The sequence below is a fragment of the Neolamprologus multifasciatus genome, chromosome 1 (assembly GCF_963576455.1).
Source record: "Neolamprologus multifasciatus chromosome 1, fNeoMul1.2, whole genome shotgun sequence".
Lineage (NCBI taxonomy): Eukaryota > Metazoa > Chordata > Actinopteri > Cichliformes > Cichlidae > Neolamprologus > Neolamprologus multifasciatus.
The window spans coordinates 11,722,456-11,737,096 of record NC_140439.1 but is presented as its reverse complement, the minus strand read 5'-3'; the positions used below and the strand labels follow the sequence as shown (position 1 = coordinate 11,737,096).

At 40.1% G+C, this 14,641-nt stretch overlaps 2 protein-coding genes across 2 annotated transcripts in view; one reads left to right on the top strand and one right to left on the bottom strand.

Annotated features, from left to right (window-relative positions):
- Positions 1–1,938, top strand: part of map2k5 (mitogen-activated protein kinase kinase 5) — a 58,349-nt gene extending 56,411 nt beyond the window's left edge. The window contains exon 23 of the mRNA XM_085152475.1: positions 761–1,938. Coding sequence (XP_085008601.1) covers positions 761–871 — 111 coding nt within the window. The 3' untranslated portion in view covers positions 872–1,938. The remainder of the gene's footprint in view (positions 1–760) is intronic.
- Positions 1,939–9,556: 7,618 nt separating this feature from the next.
- On the bottom strand, positions 9,557–13,471 carry LOC146525362 (uncharacterized). Its single transcript, XM_085161119.1, has 3 exons — positions 13,423–13,471; positions 11,472–11,632; positions 9,557–11,424 (listed from the first exon to the last, which is right to left on the bottom strand). The coding sequence occupies exons 1-3, from the start codon at positions 13,469–13,471 to the stop codon at positions 10,075–10,077; spliced, it is 1,560 nt and encodes a 519-aa protein (XP_085017245.1). The 3' UTR covers positions 9,557–10,074.
- Between the last annotated feature and the right edge of the window lie 1,170 nt (positions 13,472–14,641).

Here is a 14,641-nt window from a genome sequence, read left to right as displayed (position 1 = left end):
AGTCTTTGTTTTTTTGGAGAATGTGTTCAGAAGGAGCGTTCATGATTGGGCTGTGTTTCTGCCATGGCTATCTTTTATTACAAAGCTCATCCCACATCCTGTTATGACTCACGTAGCTCATTAAACTTAAAAGATATTTGTTTGAAATGCTCTGACAAGCCATTACTTAAACGTTCTGTCTTTAAAACCAAATCTGTTGGACATTAATATTTAAGGGGGTTTTATGATGTTCCCGTTTTAAGTTGTTTGCATTTTATCATTTTGTGAATCATGACTCAGATGAAAGTAGCTGCTACACCATACACTTCGCATAATAGATGTAATAATGTTTGTGGCTCCAATCTGTTTGATAATAAAATAATATTGTAGAATGGGTGGAAACATTTGAGTTTTCTTTTCTTTTTTTATGAGAAAGCTCATTACTTGAGTTTTTACAGCCACTTTAGTTCATTTTTTACCACATAGCAGTTATTATGAAGGTCATATATGTTGTATTTATTTTTATGTTTGTTAAAAAAGTGAAAAGTATGATTTACGATATAATCCAGTAAGTTTTGTTAAAAAAAAAAGTAAATTGTTACTAGAACCTTAATTTAATTGGCTCATTTTGATTCCCAGCAGCCTTTATTTACTTACAAATACCTTTTTATTTTTTAAAATTGAACTTTGAGTCTTTAAATGTGCTCGCTTTGTTCTCCACAACCTTTTCTTAGATATTCTAAATAAAATCCTTAAGCACTTGTGTTTTTCCTTCATACAGGATCATCCCTTCATCGTACAGTATAACGATGGAAATGCGGAGGTGGTGTCGATGTGGGTGTGCCGCTGTCTGGAGGAGAGGCGAGCTCAGCTGGCTCAGGGACGCATGTGACTTCTTCCTGTCGGCAAACTGTGGTGGACCCAAATGTTTGATCCCAAACACACATCGAAGGATTCAGGGTCAAGTACCTTATTATGAATGGACCGAAATCACTAGATGTTACTTTATGTGAACGATTCTTGATGTAACAGACACCCAGGAGCGCGCTCGCGTCCTTTGAACCGAATATTAATCTCTGCATCGACGGGTCTGCACCTGCAGATCCTTTCCATTTCAGGAGAATCCCAAAAAGCAGGAACCATTAAAGTCAGCTGAACGGAGATCGATGGTCCTGATTTTAAAGGATCAGAGACGAAAAGAAACTTCAAAGCACAAGACTCGGGCGCGCTGGCAGAGTTACGCTCTGCGTCGATGATGGCATCCCAAATAGCTGTCTTGTGCTTTACTGTTGACAGCCCTCCCATGAATGTTAAGGTTTTTTGCCTGTGAGTAACTACCCATCTGTGTGCCTATTTTTCCAGTGCTATAATTTCTTACCTCAGCAAACTTGATTTGTCACTGCAATATCAAGACACCCCACCCCTACCCCTGAAAATTTACTTACTTTTAGCTCCTGGAGTTGAACATCTGCATAGAGTTTTTGCTGAACTGGTGAAGCTGAGTGTTATCTGCTATATTCTAGAAGCCATTAAGACTGAAGGAAAATACAGCTAAAAGCATAATCTCCCCTTATAAAGCACCACTGTTTAAAATGCTCTTTTATTCACATTGTGACCACTAAGTTACTTTAGAATAAAATGTCATGTATTATTCAGAATTAGACATTTCACTGGGTTGCCTAAGAGATCGCTTTATTTTGCTGTAAAGGGAAAATGTTAATGCAGTGTACTTGACACCAAAGACGATATAGACGGTGAATTATATTGATTTTTCATGAATGAGGCAAATGTAAGAGGCCGAGTGACTAAAATGAATTGTTTCAGAAAGGTTTTTATGAAATGTGTAATGCTTAAGTGCAATTAACCTGCATTGCTTCCCCGTATTCACAGTGAACGTAGCTTACAGTGGCGCGACCTGCACAGCGTGTGAATCGATGGAAACAAATGCAATGGGAAAAAGCAAACAAAACATGAGCCAGCAGTTTATTATTTATCAGTTCAACGCGGTTTCATCCTTTAAGTTGTAAATCAACAACCTTTATGAATGATCAGAAACTGAAAGTACATGTTTACTGAAGCGTCACAGATGGGTAATCATGTTGTTCTTAATGTGGGAAATGCTGAAGGTTGCTGTGTTATTTAGTTTTGATCTGTTTGCACTTCATGTCAAAAATGGACAAACAATTAGCAGGTTCGTTAGCAGCGACCGCAAAGCTCCGAACAGGCTGCTTACATGTGCGTGGCATTCACGAATCCTCATTTTTATTTCAGCACCCACGTTAGAGCAGCTGCACAGCCTGCATGAGACCTGCGTCTGATTGAACCTCCTCGTGTAACAAAATTAGGCTAATACTGCTCTTTCTCACCCCTGTTTGAAAGTGGCAGCACAAACGCTGTGGACATGCACTGTTTAAGGTTTGAGTCCATCATGTAGAGATAAGAGTAGGTGAGGTCAATCACAACAAGTCCAAGTAGAACAGGTTTTTAAACCCATGTGACTGATGATTTTGTAGGTTTGGTGAAAATGTGCAGAAATCCATATTGGAGCATTTAAACTACAATTTAATTAATATTCATATTTGAGTATTTCTCACACACAAAAAGAATGAAAAAACTAGAGATGGCACGATACCACTTTTTTAATGTCCAATACCAATATCATAAATTTTGATATCTGTCGATACCGATATAAATCCGATATAGCATATTTTAGAATCAATAAAACTTTCTTTTTTTAAAATATCTTGCTGCATTTTGTATAAGTTAAACTTAACGTGGGAATGCTTTACAAACACTCAGAGATGCTTGCTTTACTTCTCTGGGATACCTTTCTCGGAGATTAAATGCCTTTGGAAGAACATAGCGAGGCTCCAAATGCTCAACCAGACCGCCTCCAGGTGTCGCACACCACAGCCGCTCTATCACGTGACGCATATTCCTCCGACGTGCTAAGGTTATGAGCTGGGTTACACCATGTCGCAAGTTTTGCGAGGTGCTTTTGTGATAGTTAATGGACCGGATTACATTTTTTATTTCTCTCCAATATCTGATCCAGTAATTTAGGTCAGTATCGGACCGATACGTAATATGGGATCAGTCCATCTCTAGAAAAAACCAAAAATGTCTTGAAATACAGTGTAAGCTATGTACTGCATGCTTTCGGTACAGTCGCTGTACCGCAGCCGATGTTCCAGCTGTGAACATCAGACAAACACTGGACGTTTATGGAGTGGAAGTTGTGATTGCGCCCTCTTCTGATTTCCGTGAATTTTGTGTGGTCACACCTTAAGTTATGTTTAATATCAGTTTAAATGATCTGGTATGAAAAACATGACATCACAGTGTGGTTATTATTATTATTATTATTATGTTACAGCAGGTAAATCTTTTTTTAAGACAGTTTTCTGCCTTTATTAAATGGAAACAGTTGAGACAGAACAGTTGTGGAATGATATGAAACATCTGCGGTCAGAGTACTGCTCAGTTATTTTGTCACCATCATGAACTTCACGAGTCCTCCCACCATAAATCATTTATTGCCACTATTTGCCTGAAAAGCCTGCAAAAGGAAGTCCAACCTTTTACAAGTTTTTTGTTGTTGTTATTGATGTTTGTTTTTTGTCTAGCTTAGTTTTTTAGAAGGAATGTCTGTGCAAGATGCCATTTATTTTCCTAAAGTCCTCACCACTCTTGTAAGTGGTGAAAAGTATAATATGAAGATGTTCCAGTTGCTGAAATGTCATCAATGGAGATTCTTCAATGGTTTCACAAGGAGTAGTACATGTTCTCTGCATTATACTCTGTTTTTAAATCAGCACTTAATACTGTACATTGGTGGGACATCCACGTGATACTAGGCTGCCCTGTTGCTCATGAACATTGTGGTGGCATTTCTTGCAAAGCAAATGAAACCATGAAGATGGCAACATTTCATATTTCTGAACAGATGTGCACTGTGATGATTCAGAAATGGTCTCACAGACTTTTAAGCAAGAATATGTCATAAATTTAAAATTTCTCTTGTTTCCTCCTAAACTTCAGAACATAAAGTCAGTGATGGGACCCAGCAGAGACACTCGTGCTGTGATGTTGCTGTCTGACTATGGCCTTTCTGTAATTATCCATGTTGGCACATATTCCAGCCATAATAAATAAAATGTATTTAAACATGTGACTTTTTATTGTCCACTTGACATTTGACTGTTGAAGGCTGCTGCTTCTCAGTCAGGGTTCTATTTTGAAGCAAAAACGAGGTGCATCAGTTTAAAGGTGTAGTTCTGTGTACTTTGATGATTTAACGCTTTAATATAAATATCCTTCTGACTTTTATACAGCAATTATTTTTGGCAGCTTGTTTTTTTGGTTTTTTACTTTTCTGTTTCTGTGGGGGAATTGTAGATCTTTTCAAGTCTGGCTATGAAATATGAAAGAACAAGCTGATCATAAAGTTAATTTGTGCAGCTAAAAAGCTACAGCGGTGGTCCATCCTCATGATGTGTGAAACATTAAGTACACTGAGTGTTTCTTGTTGAATTTAAGCAAACACCTCAACACATACATTTACAAAGGCTGCAAGACTGTTTCATCATGCTACCATCACCTGGTTGGACAACATGGCACAATGAAAATTAGTGCGACTGCATGCAATGAGCATCTCGGGGACTAGGCCTGCAATCACTCGCAGTCTGTTGTTGTCTACAAAGCAGATTTGGTGCTTTGGTGCAGGATGCACAAAGTTCAGAAACCTTGCTTTTATATGAGAATAGAATCAGAAGAGACACGTAGCAGTTGTGCTTATTGGCAACCTGCTTGTATTTATAAATTGGACGACAATTATTTGCCAATCTGTCCCAGTCACTCCGAGTTGGACCACAGCTGTTTGGAGACAGGTTGTCTCCCACCAGGCAAACTATGCAATGCAACTCCACCTCTGAGCAACCAGCCGTTCACCGCAACTACATGCAAGAAAAAAAATTTCAATGCAATGCAAAGACCCGGTCATCGCATTATTACTCTAGTGTGATCGAGCCATTAGACAGCACTGGTTCTAGCCTGACGTCCCAAATAAACTGTCAACAGATGATAAAGCATAACCGGCCTGATTGTGTTTTTTATTCCAATTATAATACCTAGACATTAAAAGTCTTTAGGACGTGGCCCAAACTCTTCACGCGGTGTAAAGTATGTAAGAAAATGAGGCTTTCTTCATTAGGAGTTTGACATTTACACGTCTTGCCATAGAGTGACCCAAACCTGAAAGCACCCATCTCTCCTAAGTTCATTTATAATTTGCATTTCATAATTAATCTCAGTCAACCTTTAATTAACATCTGCTTTATTCTTGGTTATTAATTTGTGCCATAGCCTGGGAAAAGCAGCTCGGCGCAGACAAACGCAATCCCACAGAATGACTGTATTTAGATAACGTTTTTATTTTTCCTCTTAAAGCATCAAGGACATCCTCGACTTTCCTTTTCCTCAACTTAAAAAAAAAACACATTCACGAAGGAGACCTTTGGATAACCCGGCACACCTTCTGCTTCTGATGTTAAACTTCATTACCTCCAAAAAATAAAGTTCTTATCTCTGCTGTAATCCCTTTGTAGTTTATTAGATGAGGAAAAGTAAAAACATGGATGTTTGCCGACAGAAGTCAAGACTTCCAACTGATCCTGATAGAACGATGTTATGAATTAATTCATAATGTTTTCATAAAGCACACCAGTAAAAACCAAAGCTGGGAAATTTCTATGGTACAGTGCATTCATAAATACATCACTTCTGCCTTATAATGATACAAATGCTTAGATGTGAAGACTCTGGATCTGAAGAATGCGGTCATGAAAGACCAAACAAGAATGTCACAGAATTTAAAATATACTAATGCAACCCAGACTCAGATAAATGCAATAGTGGTATGTCGTCTTTATGTAGTGACTGAACGAAGAGCAATCTTCACCTAGACAAAAACCTTTTATCACATAAGAATTTGTATTTCCTTTTAACAGCCTGAAAAATCTGAAAGTGAAACATCTCAGCAGCTATATTTACACATTTTTATGTTTGCAGGTGGACAAACTCTTGGACTTTTCTTCCAGTGCCACTGTAAAGTTGGCATGTGTTGTTTATAATGTGCAACCCCAATTCTAACAAAAGCTAGGGCGCTGTGTAAAATGTCAAAAACAGAATGCAATGATTTGGAAATCTCAATAAACTCATAGTCTAAGGAGCTTGGAAAGACTTCTTTAAGTTTTCTTTAAGATGCTTTACCTCTCATCCGAGAAGCTTCTTCAGTTCTAAGGTCGAATGGTGGAGAGTCCCAGATTTAAACCCAATGGGAGTGTACGCAAGAGGGACATGGACACCGTATTGATCCCCTACCTAATCACACAAGCCAAGGTGTGAAAACAGGTGTACAATCAGCCAAGGTTTCAGGTGGACCCATTGTGAAACCTAGCCCAACCCTACCATGTGATTTCCTGAGGTCAGATGGCCCAGGATGTAAGTGGGCTTTAAGGTGTCTGGGAAGGGATCTCAAAACTGGTTTATAGATGGCAGACGGTTGGTGTCGTAAACCACCGCCTCTGTTCAAAGATAGTTGTTCACAGTGGACATAGATGGCTTCTTTCACTCCTCTTTCAAACCATCTGTCTTCTCTTCTAAAATATGAACATTGGCATCCTCAAAAGAGTGACCGTTGTCCTTTAGATGCAGCTGGAAAGCCGAGTCTTGTCCCATGGAGGTGGCTCTTTTATGCTGTGCCATGCGTTTATGAAGTGGCTGTTTGGTCTCTCCAGTGTACTCAATAAACTCATATTTTATTCCCAATAACAAAAACAAAAACATCTAATTTAAATAATATTTATCTCATGGTGAATTTGATGTAGCACAAGTCTCAAAAAACAAAGAAGGTTGGGACAGGGCCATGCTGACCACTGTGTCCCATCCCCCTTCCTTTAATAACAGTCTATATATGTCAGGGATGTCTAACCCTTAACATTTATAATGGCACAGTGCTGAGCCTCGTCCTTAGCGCACAGAGATTTCTCCAGATTCTCTGAACCTTTTTGTCATATTATGCACTGCAGATAATGAATAATGCAAAGTTGAAGTTTCATTCCAACTTTTCTAAGACATGTAGCTCCAATCAAATACAAATTCAGTTAATATTTTTAATGATATATTAAAAAGTCTCAGTTTAAGCGTTTGTTATTTTGTGAATAAATCATTCAAAAGTCAATGCATTCCTTTCTTATTTACCTTTTACACAGGATCCCAACTTTTTTTTTTCAATTGTGGTCGTAGCCTTCTGAAAACGATTAAAACTATCTAATTGTGTACACACATTTATTTTAGTTTCTAAGTGAATACAAAAAACCCTGTTAATTATCTGAGTGTCCATCTGGTGCCACAAAAGGTCAAAATCTGATTTGTTTTTCCTCCATCTTTGCTGACAGTTGAACTGTGCCAGACGAGATGTTTCCTCATTTCTATTGTGATGCAAACTCCTGTCAGGGTTTAAGTCAGTAACCCCCTCCCAGACCTCTGAGCTAAAGACTAGTGGCAAAATTTAATGGAAGATGAGACAACTCCTGTGATCACTGAAACAGTAGACAAGGTTGTCTCAATGAAGTGCTCAAATAAGAGTGCAAACAGTGTTATTATTCATGAAAGGTACAGTTTGAGATTACATTACTTTATCCAATTTTGAGATCGGTGTATAATTACAGGGTGCAAATTAGGTGAATTTAGCAGTGGGTGAATAACTGCATGTTTTAAAGAGAATTTATTTAAAATTTGCCAGGTTAAAGGTGGGAAATGCTTTGAGCAGGCCGGTGTGATGATGTCTTGGAAGCAGGAGGAGCAGTTCTTTGTTAGACTCCACTCTCACTGAAAATGTAATTGGATGAAACTGTTTAAATGAAGCAGAATTAACACGGGGAATAGAACTCAAAGATCAGGCTGGATGCAGTAACTGTTTCTCCACCTCGTTTACAGAATTAGTGAGAAGGTTTTCAGATAGCTTTGCACTGAGGAAAAGAGGATGAGGGTCCACCAGTAACAGAATCAGTTACTTTAACAACTACTTTTTGATTGAGGTTAGAAAAGTAAACCAATCTTGTGTATTTAACATCAGTCTGATGAGTTTTTAACAGTAACTTGTGCTGTTTTTTAACTCGTCGCGCTTCATAATTTCTTCATTTAAAGGTTTAATTCTAGTCTTTCAGTCTCGGGAATTTATTGAATTTTTGTTTCTTTTGCAGTTTGGTTTAAGGTGCATATGTACTGAGTGTTAAACAGTGTATCTGAACTCAAGTGCAATTTAAAGGATGGTAAATGAAACAAATCATAGCTTTTAAGTGCAAAATTAGTGTTATGAATGTTAGAACTAGATATACAAATACAAAAAAATACAAAAACAGGCAGAGATAAGCCTCAGTAAGAGGCTTAATGCACATAAAAATCAATTCTAAAAAGTCGAAATCATTCAAAACAACAAAATTATTATTAATGAAGGACTTATTGACAAAATATCTTCCATTTATTTGACCCTAGAGAAAAGGAAGAAGAAATGGTCTTACAAGGCTATCCTGCCTGTAGACTTGGGTTGGACTGACAGTATTGACGAAGGAAATGACTTTAAAACATGAATACCGGCAATAAGACGTGCAGCCTGACACTGTGTTTGCATCTTTTTGCCATGTTTAAAATCTTGTACATCTCCACAGTGGGAATTAACAAACTACTGGAACAAAAGCCAGTGAAACAGAGAGTTTCTGAATCCAGAAGGGCTCAATTCATATGGAAATATAAATTTCTAATCCACCAATAACTACTAAAACAGCTAATAACTCTGTAAAAAGTGATTAGCCCAGTGAGCAGTCAAGCTAGCACATAGGCGGTCTGTTTGGTTAATTCCAGATCCAGATGTCCAATGACTACAATATTTTTCTCTATTTAAATATGAAATTGAAATGTGTATGTGTATGTTTTTGCAACCCCGCCCTCTCCCCGATGCTATACCTAAATTTAGCTAGCCCCCAGTATGCCCCCAACCAACTTTCTGCTAAGCTAGCAACCAATCAAACTACCTCCTTCCTGCCCCAACTTTCAGCTAACACCTTCCCACCTAATCCTGGCTTTAACACTAGAATTACTGAGCCTTTTTTCCCCTGGTGCAAGTCCCTACTACTAGATTTACCACCCTTCGCAAATTTGCGTAAATTCCCCCTGACCCTGACACCTCTTGGCATCCTGCTGAGATTTTCACAGGTCTTCAGCTCCATTGTTCTCCTGCTTTTGTTGTGCAAAGACACCCTCCCCCAACCCCCAACCATGAGAGATTCAGGTCTTTCCTTCCCTGCAAGGCTACTTTCCTTCCTTACCTGCAGCGTACAATACACCATGGTAGTTCTTGTCAATCCTTGTCACTACATTGCATGCCTGTCCATAAACACATATACAAAGAGTTGTACATATATTTATATAGCCACACCTTACATAATATGCATAAAGTCTAGTTATACACACACACACATCTATATATAGTTATATATAGATGCGTGTGTGTGTGTATACACACACCAATATTTTTGAATACACGTGTCCATATTTATGTTTCCAGATTGTTTGTTTAGTGCACTTTCTATACCATGCTCTTTGTACAGTTTTTATTTAGCTGCTTTTGTCTTGCACTGTCCACTTTTTTGCAATGACAATGCAGATTTTCCACTTGTGGAACAAATAAATGCAAATTTGCTGTGTGTGTGTGTGTGTGTGTGTGTGTGTGTGTGTTTGTGCAACATTGGCATTTGTTCACTCAGATCCAAGGCAGGCCAAACCTCTGTGTTACAACCTACATACAAAAGACACACATTCACAATATATGGGTACACAACTTCGTTTTATTTCAAAGTGTTTCAGACTTTACAGCGTTTGCAGACCCAGTGTCCATCATCCCTGCATTTGGCACAGGTGAATTTCTGACATGTTGCACAGGTAAACCTGCTGCGATTCCTGTTGCAGCTTTCTTGCACCTGGCACTGCGTTGTCTTTACAGTCCCTGGCACAGCAGCTGCAGCAGCTTCAGCAGCTTCAGCAGCCTGCCTCTGTGCTAATATTTCCTTGAGCTGCATGAATCGGCAACGAAGTTGCTGAGCTAGAAGACTCAGAAACAATCTTCTTTTGCCTGTCCACCCTGTACATGCCTTGTACAAAATGTAGGCATTCACCGCCGCCAGGTCCAGCATATTGTAGAAAAACGCTACTGGCCACCTGCATGTTGCTGCTCTTACGGAATACATCTGCGCCATTTGGTCCAACACGTCTACACCACACTGTAAAAGCAGAGAGAGAGAGAGTCATGAGTATATGTTTTTTTCTATAGGCCTGTATAGCACACATCAGAAAACATTGTAGCACTGGTGTAAAATTGTACACACATTCACATACCTTCATGTGGTTATAGTCTGTTATCGTGTTGGGTTTCCTCTTTCTGCCGTCACCGATCGTCACGTCTTGGTGCATGGAACTTAGAACACACACAGTCTTGTTTTTTTTAGGTGCATAAATTGTCAAGGAGACACCGCCACTTCTAAACACTGAAGTGGAGAATACCTCTCGCTTTGCAGTATCTTTTGCAAGTTGAGGAAGTTCACGCCGGACTTTATTCACCGTGCCCAGTAACGTTGTTTTGCGCTGCAGCAGTCTGTGCGACAGTGACAGTGAAGTAAAGAAATTGTCCGTTGTGACGTTTCTCCCATCATCCAAAAACGACTCCATCAGTTTCATGACCACGTTCTCTGCCAGCCTCTCTCCCTTCTGACGACTGGGGTCCTTTCCCAAGTAAGGAGATGCACTGCAGACATATTTGGTGTCCAAATCCGTGGCCATCCAGAACTTGATCCCAAATTTGTCTGGCTTGGTTGCAATATACTGTGTGAATGGACAACGAACCTTGGTAGGGAACAGCTGTTCATCTATGGTCATGTGTTCTCCTGGAGTGAAACTCTTAGCACAGTTCTTGTTGAAGCATGTGCAGATGTCGGAGATCGCCGCAAATTTGTCTGTTTTCACCCGTTCTGCCCACGTGTCCCTGTCATCAAATCGAAGGTGTTGCATAATTGAAATGAATCTATCTCGGGGCATTGTCTCTTTGATTACTGGCACCAGAAATCCTTCTGTCCAGCAATCCACAATGGCACCAACAGGACACATGATTGCTCTTACAAACAGGATTGAAATGAATGCCATCAGTTCATGAACTGACAAATTCCAGTCCGGCTCTGTTCTGCGGGCTTGATGTACCGTGCACTCTCTGATGGTCTGCAGCATTCCCAGGTCTAACAGGCAAAGGAAGCTTTGGAGCACACTTACGTACTTACGTAATCTTATGCTGTCGGAAGATAAACAAATAGAGAATCGTAAATTTACATGAACCTCACTCTAAATGGGTTTATATAAATATCATATCTACTATGGCAGTGACAAACCTTAGCAGACTCTGTGGGTCCAGCTTGCGCAGTGAAGCACGAGCGATTGGCTCCTGCACTGGGCATTCCAATGTCCTCTTCAACCCACACAGTGCCGTCTTTTGCCGTGTGGCTCTGGCTGGGCTTCCCAGTACCACGGGGCCTCTTCCGTGGAGGCCATCCTGATGTGCGTTCTCAGAAATGCGAAAAAGAAATTATTCTCCCGTCTGGGTCGGTCTGCTTTTATGCACAGCACTGTGCTGTAGTCAAGCAATGCCACTCCCTCACATACACAGTGACAATGGAACAATGGAAGATCTGTGCTGAGAGTCAAGGAAGGTGTGTCTTTTATATTTGCAGGTCAGTCAATGTGTGGGATATTTTGTATAGATACGGCAAGAATTTCTGAAAGTTGTAACACGGAGGTTTGGCCTGACTTGGATCTGAGCAACTCTGAGTGAGCAAATGCAAATGTGCCAGGCCTCAAGGATAATGGGTGGTTTGCACAACAAAAGCTGGAGGAGAAACGAACTGACAACCTGTGAAAATCTCAGCAGGGGTGATTAACACCTCAGGACTTGCACCAGAAAATAAAAAAGCCAGTAATTCAAGGGGGTGTTGGGTTTAGGGAAGTTACGCAAATTTGAGCAGGTTAGTAAACCTAGTGTTAAAAGACAGCTGCCTTTTTAACACAGGAACTCCCAGAGAGCAGCCATTTGGCTTTTCTACGTTTAAAACCCGCCAACCAGCCAAATGGCTGGTAAGCTTTTAGCTAATATCCTGGACTGAACTGTGAACTGCTGCTTTTGTTATGTAAATAAGGTGGTGCTGAGCCACTAGGTTAGGTGTGGCCTAACCCTAACCCGTCTAGGTGTGGCCTAACCCTAACCCACAAGGAAACTTGTGTTTCTGTTTGCCATCTTAGGGAGAAATCAACACACATGGGTGTATTTCCTTTGTTGCTGAGATTTATTGATAAAAACAGTACAAAAAAACAACAAACAAAAAAGGTGTGGAGGGTTGTGTCCAAAGCAACTGTTCTTTTCTTGCCTTCTTCCCAGCCATATGAGAGTGAGCCAACTCTCTTGCAAATGTACTTCCCTTGCCAAGATATTGGAAGACATTGCAAATGTACTTTGATTTTAGGTCGCAAGCCACCCAAAACTTGATCCGAAACTTGTCAGGTTTACTTGCAATATACTGCAGGGTTAGGGTTATACTGTGGGTTTCACAGGTTTGCTGAGCAGCAGCCTAGTAAACCCCGCAAGGTGACAATTTCATTGACTTCAACAGGAAAGGAAGTCCACAGCTTTTAGCAGCTCCCCACCCCCACACACTAACAAAGAGGCAGTTGGCAGTTAGCCACCCAAAACTTGATCCCAAACTTGTCAGGTTTACTTGCAATATACTGCAGGGTTAGGGTTATACTGTGGGTTTCACAGGTTTGCTGAGCAGCAGCCTAGTAAACCCCGCAAGGTGACAATTTCATTGACCTCAACAGGAAAGGAAGTTCACAGCTTTTAGCAGCTCCCCACCCCCACACACTAACAAAGAGGCAGTTGGTAGTTAGAAATCCGCAATCATTCACACACCCCCACTCCCCCACTTCTCAAGTAACAACCTAATTTACATATGAATTGATGCTAAAAGACTAGCCAGTTTAGCTTCCACTTGGCTGACTTGGGCTTAGAAAAGCCTGGGACTTCCAGTGTTAAAAGTCCTTCAGAAGGAAGTGTAGCTTTGGATAAATTGCGCTTCTCGACGGCTTAGCTTGTAAATCTCTTCCTGAGTCAGGCAATGCCACACCTGTCCACAGGAGGCTACTTCCACCTCACACGGCTAACCTGTTGCCATGTACAGAGTTATCCAGTCATCCTGTTCCCATCCTGCCCTGCAGTGCAGAACCCGCCCTCTGCCTCAGGATCTCTATGCACCCACTGCCAGCTTGCACACCTAAGTTCCCCTGACTTACCTCTCTGCTGCTCTGCATTCAGTCTCTTCCTGCACCTCCTGTTTGCCATCCCTTCTGGTTTTATAACATTTGTAAGTAAAATTGTAATTTTTGCTTTACCTTGTGGACTTTTGCTGCATTGAGCTGAACAATGACATTACAAGCATCAAGTGCTTATGATCTCACGAAAAAGAGCTAATGTAAAGATCACATAAGCATTATTTTCGCTGTCACTGTTATATTAAATAAACAGTCTGATTATTCATATCCTCCCCGGCATCCATACAGAGCTGTGGCCTTCACAGCTCTGTTGTGGCACTTAATCTAAGTCATACTTTGCTCCTCGGTCAGAGACCTTGTACGATGCTTTTCATAAAAGTTTCTGTTTCAAAGCAGTCTACAACTATTGGCAGGCAGCTTAATTTAAGAATTATGCAGCTGTGTGTAATGCAGCAGAGCTATGAAAGCATATCCTGACATAGGTCTAAGCAGCACGCTGTCAGTCAGCGCTGTGTTGTATTGAATGTATAACAGCTCTTTGAAAGAAGTCCCAGAAAGGAAAAGGACAGTGAGAATTTTAAAAACCCGTCTATAATTTGGCATGATCTGATTATGCAGAAATTCTTTCCCAGCTTTATTTGGTCATTTAATGAAATCTTTCCTCAGCACAATGATTTTCTGATTGAGGTTACCCGATCCTCAGGAGGTGAGAGATACTATACCTACAATGGTATCTTTAGAAAAAACAACCTTGGACACATTGCTATAAGATCAATGAGAGATGTCCTAAAATATGGGACGCATGGTGCCAATGAAGAGACTTCAAAGTTCCTTATAATGTAGTTAATAAACTCTAAATATGCAGCAATAAAAAAAAAGAAAACACTTTACCGTGATGAATTTTATAAGCCCAGTGATAAGAAATTTAAAATAACAACTATACTGACTAAATGCTACTAATACTCAATACTGTGTACTAGAAAATAGAACAAAGATTCTTGAAGCAAAAGATGAGAAGGCATGCATGTTTCATTAATAAATGGCATTTTTAAATAAATGCATTCCGGGAAAGGGTTTGACCTCCTCTCACAGCTCACACGGACAATTGAATTCAATTAGTCAAAATCAGAATTAATGTGGCCAAAATAAAAACCAGTGACTAATGGAGATGTGGCCTTGTCCTCTGGTATCAAGTCAAGGCTCTGCTAGAGGCATGAAATGCATTTTGGACTCAATCGAA

Bases quoted from the DNA above. Each gene is read 5' to 3' on its own strand.
- LOC146525362 (XM_085161119.1), bottom strand. From the start codon at position 13,471: ATGGCAAACAGGAGGTGCAGGAAGAGACTGAATGCAGAGCAGCAGAGA. The intron at 11,633-13,422 runs GTAAGTCAGGGG...AACGCACATCAG, and splicing joins GAATGCAGAGCAGCAGAGAG to GATGGCCTCCACGGAAGAGG. The intron at 11,425-11,471 runs GTTTGTCACTGC...AAACCCATTTAG, and splicing joins GACCCACAGAGTCTGCTAAG to AGTGAGGTTCATGTAAATTT.